The sequence below is a fragment of the Eleutherodactylus coqui genome, chromosome 6 (genome assembly GCF_035609145.1).
Source record: "Eleutherodactylus coqui strain aEleCoq1 chromosome 6, aEleCoq1.hap1, whole genome shotgun sequence".
NCBI lineage: Eukaryota > Metazoa > Chordata > Amphibia > Anura > Eleutherodactylidae > Eleutherodactylus > Eleutherodactylus coqui.
The window spans coordinates 9,543,588-9,549,587 of record NC_089842.1 but is presented as its reverse complement, the minus strand read 5'-3'; the positions used below and the strand labels follow the sequence as shown (position 1 = coordinate 9,549,587).

The following is a 6,000-nucleotide window of genomic DNA, read 5'->3' as shown; positions in this document are numbered from 1 at the left end:
TTATCTCAGCAGCTTAAGAAATGAGAGCTGCTCTGTGATTGGTTGGGCAACAAGGACGTCCTCTAGTTAGACAGTTTAGTTCATTGAAACTTTTGGAGTTTCTGTTACAATTGATATCAAATTTCTGTATCTGAATGTCATTCAACAGCTAGGGCTTAGTCACACGGGAGCATCGGCGCCCGCGTTACTGCAGGAAGAAGACGGCCGCACTTCAGGACGGACACCTCTCTGCAGCGCCGGAGGAAAGAACATGTGACCGGCTTCATTGCTGGTCATGTGTTCTTTCTTCGGCGCTGCGGGGAGTCGTCCGTCCTGAAGTGCGGCCGTCTTCTTCCTGCAGTAAGGGCTCAGTCACACGGGCGATGCGCCCGTGAAGCACTTATGAGGGTTCCACATCGGGAAGATCATTTGTAATAACCCTGTATGTGTGTCTTTAAATGTCTTTTACTTTAGGGTGTATTTACATGGGCGAGATACTTATAATATGGACGGAACTCGCATGAGTAAAGAACCCATTATTGTCAACAGATTTATACACATCCATTGAATCAAAAGTCTGAGATAGACAAATTGGAGCATGTCCTGTATTTGGGCGATTTTGTTCAAGAATTGCCTACTATTTTCTATGGGAGCCAAAAAAAAATTGTATCGAACTCGCATGTAAATATGATTTTTCTATTTCAACTATTGGAATAACATGAAATTATTTATTTCCTTTTTATTTCCCCAAAGACTGTCTCCACCCCCTTTGCTGGTGCTGCCCCCTCTGCCAAGTGCTGGCGGTGTCCTTCAGGGAAAGCAGAGAGTCGCTCCTTCTGTATCTGGACCTTGTCATGGGCCACATAAAATTACGGATTCAGCCTGCCGGCCCTAAGTTTGACACACATTCTCTAAGGGGTTAAATGCCTGGGATTGTAGTAATGCCTGCTTCCCGATGTAGCAGAGGGATCTCAGCTGTTACAGCCGGCACCCACCGCTGATGGCATGGACATGGCTCCTGGACATACTATTATGCCCTATTGGATTCAGTCCACCACAATGGGATGTAATATGCACTTTTGCAGGAAGGGGTTGAACCATTTCCATGTGTAACAGAATCCAGATGGGCTGCAGGAATGGGATTTTTATGTGTAACATTAATTTGATCCCCCGCTTGTCTTTGCATTTGCAGAGCCATGTCTGCGGTCGCACCAGATGCAGGAGGATCTGTGGTTATCTCTCAAGTGAGATCAGAAAATGCTGAAGGACAGTCCCACAACGCTCCAGCCAACATGCCCAAACCACTTGTTAGATTTTACAGCGGAGAACCGGAAGTTCTGGGGGTAAGTGCTTGTTACATAGGTGTTATTAGAGATGGTCACTGGCGTCACAGACTTACTTTACCATGTTCCGATTGGCACATATGGTCATGCAGCCATCTGGTGACGATGTAACCAGGAGGCCCCTTATAGCCACGTCAAACCCTCCTCAAGGTGGACAAGGATGAAGACCAGGAGCTACAGACTCTACTAAGTAGAGCGACTAGTGCCAAGACCAACCACTCTGGCCGAGCTACACCACGTCCGTAACAGTTGGGTTGATGTTTAACCTGTAGGAAAATTTTGCTAAAATGAGACCTTTAACCCTTTAACAATACATTTTTGTCCTGTGCATTCAGGGTTTGTGTGGACATAGATCGAGAGACGATCCCGCTCCATACAATGCGGGAGCCAGCTGTTTCTCACAGCTAACACTTATTGTCATTAGCCATGATCAACATTAACACTGATCGTGGCTGTGAACCCTGAAAATAAAGTCCTATTCAGTTTGGCGGACCCCGAACAACCCCCCCTGTGCTGAGATTGTGAGGTGCTGTTTGGTTGCTATGGCAGCCTGGGCTCCCAGAAGCCCCCTAGGGCTACCATTGCAAACAGACTGCCTGGCAGAATCCGGTATAATATAATAGTGCAGTATCACATCTGCAGGAGAGATTAAACGATAATATGTTTGGTATGTCTGCTGGGTACACTAAAGCACCTTAACACAGCGGCCGTTCAGTAGTGAACGGCTGCTATTTACACTGAGCGATCATCGCTCATCATTTAGGCTGATAAAATCCTGAATGATGATTGTTCAGTGTAAATAGCAGCAGTTCAGTACTGAACGGCTGCTGTGTTAGGTCAATGGAGAGGGGCAGGGGAAAGTGAGGAGTGAAATCTTCTTCAGCCACCCTGGCCCCCTGCTGGCCTCTCTGTGAGCAAGCCAGTGATATTCACTCCTGTGTAGCAGCTGGTGAGCGAGTACATGCGGGGACAAGTGTCAGGCATCACTTGCCCAACATTCATCCAGTGTAAATGGGCCTTTACCCCTGACTGGAAGCGGACAGCTTTGATCAACAATTCCCCATGCAATACTCTGAGGGGAAGGTAATAGTTCTTGATCCCAAATTGATGGCAGAGTTGTGAGTGGCTGCAATATCATTATCGAGAGTGTATTGACAGTTCATTGAATTCCCTCCTGCTCTTCAATCCAACATTGTGGTACATAGAATTAAATGGCTTCCCATAGAGACTTCAATAGGGATAACAGAATAGAGGGATGGAACAGCTAACAGACCAGTATCTGGATGCTCAGGAACACAGGGTTAAGTATGGTCTTGGCATGGGCGAAGGCGATGGTCCTCTGGAACGTATTGGGAAGGTTCATAGCATAGTGTCCTGAACCCTCACAATGCAGGGATAAATTCTTTGAGTGGCGCCTATCTTTCTCATGGAGAGGGGTTTGCGGATGGCATCGATCTGCATTGGGTCAGGTGAAGATTCCGGCCTTTGTTGGGTGTTTATGGTGGATTGACTGAAGGAACAGGGTGGGTTATTTCCTAAAGCCCGCAACTTCTGCTTTCGCCATTCAGTAAGCCTCTGATCGATTTGAATACTCCGTTGAATAAAGTCTTCCAAAAGTGTCTGTGGTCTCCACTCTGGCCAGCGCGTCTTTAACACATTTCGAAAGTCCTTTTTGGAACTGACACTGCTGTGCGGCGGGGTTCCATGTGGTATCAATGGGCCAACAACGTAGCTGTGCCGTATACTCGGTGACCAAATGCCGTCCCCGTCAGAGACTATGCAATCTTCCTTCAGCAGTTGCATAGTGATTGGGGCAATCAAACTCTTGACCCATAGCATTAATGAAGGTGTGGAAGTTATTAAGAAGCTTATTATTTTCCACATATGACGAGACCCAAGCAAACGTTTCATCTCCTAACAGGTTAATAATGGACATCACCTTTTGTCTATCATTGATAAATGGAACGGGTTTCATGTGGAAATAAATGCGACATTGATTCAGAAATCCTCGGTACTGGCGGAGGTCCCCACCAAACTTTGATGGTAAAGGCATGCAAACCTCTGCATCTGAAGAGCGCAACTCAAGTAATCGTCGCTGTAACTTATCTATCTCTTTTTGTAACCCTCTCCTGATAGGTGGCACAGAGGTCTTGCAGTTCCGCAGCTTGGTGGCTATGATGGACTCCATGTTTGTAGGGAGGCGTGTTTATTCTATCAGGATTCTGGTGCAGGACTGGATTCTCCTGATTGTAACCGCTGCCGGGGGGTAGCGTAATCGAGTGAGGCAGAGGTCCAGTGCACAGAGATGATGATGCAGCACAGAGGGTTTAAGCAGGGATGTTGTCAGGGAGGCAGCCAAGATTTGGTACACAAAGATGATGATCCACTGTAAGAAAGACAGATCCACAGAGAGAGCTTGGTTAAAGGCTCAGAACACAATAAACATGCAATGAGGGAGGGACAGGGACAGGTTTATATAGGAAGTCCAATTAGTGCAGGGAGGAGCTAAATAGGAAACAGGAACCAGACTTGCTGAAACAAAAGCCAGGGATGGATTCAGCAAGGGAGCTGTCCAGGAGGATGAATAGCTCACTGGGGAGAGCAGTTGTCTGGAGCACAAGAGGCCCTGGGCGCAAGTCCTGAGAATGGAAGAGTTGTCTGACCCCCTGCTCAATGAAGGATCACTAAATTATCCCAGACAGATGTCTTTCCAGTCTCTGTTCGAAGACTTATATTGAAGGAGAATGCATGAGCTCTTGTGGCAACCGGCTCCACTCATTGATCACCCTCACTGTCTAATATCTAATCCGTGCTTACAGAATCAGTCTATGCAAAACTGGTTTGCACTCTGTTACGATGGGAACAGACAGGTTTGCATAGGAGCTGTAGACACAAGATTGTATGGTATTTCAATTGAAGACTACTAGAAGAGTTGCATCACTAGTTGTGTACCGCGCACTGGAGACCTACAATGGTTGAATGTGGATATACAGTAATGAGGTTTCAAACCAGTTTTTTGCCCTGAGCATTGTATTTGTATTTTGTTTATCCCGCTTTCACCGCATTGTTGGGCGCCACATCATATAATGATGCTATACATTTTATAATGGCGGCACATTTAGTATACTTATGGGGTTGTATCCTTATTTCTGTCGTATCGCCTGTTGGTCTCCTACAGTTATACTATAAAAGGTCAAAATGAATTTCTCTTATTCTGCAGACAACACAGATATTTGTAGGGATTCTTCTTCTGAGCATCGGCATTGTCTTGATAAAACAGGAGAGCTCGATTTATGGCCCGGGAGTTGTGACTATGACTGGGGCCCCAATATGGTCTGCAATACTGGTAAGATACATACATGTAGTGAACTTCTAGTTGTGCCACTTACCTGCTATTTTCTTCCCTCGGGGCTTGGCTACTTTTTATATCAGTTACATTGTTATAGTCTATATATAGTAGCTATAATAGAGGCAGCATACATGACGGCCAGGGTCAGCTCCAAACTTAAAGGAGCCGTTGAGTGACAGTCTCAATGTGCCATGACACATGCGGTAGAAAATCTGAAACAGTGCATACAGTGACCATGTAACAGTAGATACCAGCTCAACACAGGTATTTTGCAGGCCATATAAGTGATTACAGTACTGATATATCCAGTGATTACAGGTGATGTCCTCCCTGACTGGAGTTCAGTTTCCCTTTTCTTCTGTATCTGACCCAGACGAGAATGACAACTTCTCCCAAACACAACTTGTTACTGTGGAATTTGATGCAAATAAGTAGAGATGAGCGAACGTACTCGTTAAGGGCGATTTCGCCATCAAGCATCACTATTTTCGAGTACCTGACTACTCGGGTGAAAATATTTGGGGGGCACCGGGGGTGAGCGGGGGGTTGCAGAGGGGAGTGGGGGGGAGAGAGAGAGCTACCCCCCCTTGCTCCACCACGCCGCCGCCCCGCCCCCTGGCGCCCCCCGAATCTTTTCACCCGAGTAGTCAGGTACTCGAAAATAGCGATGCTCGATTGCAAAATCGCCCTTAACGAGTACGTTCGCTCATCTCTACAAATAAGAAAGATGGAAAATACCTCTACAGAACCATCTATTGGATGGTAGCATTCCTTCAAATCAAAGTGACTTATAGCAAGTCTTAACAATGATTGGGAATATGAAACCAAGACCAAGCACAGACAGCCTGTTTCGGGGTGATTGCCCCTCCTCAGTGTGCAGAAGGCTTCTGGCTTAGTCTGTGAGGGGCCTATGACGTGGGTCAGAAGCGGTGTCGTGTCTCCTTAAGGAGAGCACCCAAAAAGTGTGTGGAGACACCCCAGAAGGGGCGTGGGGACACCTAAAAGATAAGTAAGAAGACTTATAAGGCGATGCTAGCTCTCCACTCACCCCCTAGGTGTCTCCACACACTTTTTTGGTGCTCTCAATAAGGAGACACGACACTGCTTTTGGCCAGTGGAAATTGACACACAGACATCTTTGGCTCCTTGTTTTTGCAAACCCTCTCTACATTATCTACATATGTATTTGCACAAACTGTGGCGTTTCTGGCACTGGGGTTGGAACCGCGGGTGTAGTAGCCACAGGTCTGGAGAATGGTCAAAGAAAGTCAGGAATCAGGAACTGTAGGTCTCGTGTCATGGTACAAATGGAGGAGGTGAGTAGCATTG

At 46.6% G+C, this 6,000-nt stretch overlaps 1 protein-coding gene across 2 annotated transcripts in view; it reads left to right on the top strand.

Moving 5' to 3' along the window:
• Positions 1 to 1,100: 1,100 nt before the first annotated feature.
• The window catches only part of LOC136631802 (membrane-spanning 4-domains subfamily A member 4A-like), a 452,683-nt gene continuing 447,783 nt past the window's right edge, over positions 1,101 to 6,000 (top strand). For both annotated transcript variants that reach the window (XR_010793087.1, XM_066606171.1), the window contains exons 1-2: positions 1,101 to 1,322; positions 4,543 to 4,668. Coding sequence is in view for 1 of the 2 variants with exons in the window: in XM_066606171.1 (XP_066462268.1) it covers positions 1,176 to 1,322; positions 4,543 to 4,668 (273 nt within the window). In the remaining variant the exon portion in view is untranslated. The remainder of the gene's footprint in view (positions 1,323 to 4,542; positions 4,669 to 6,000) is intronic.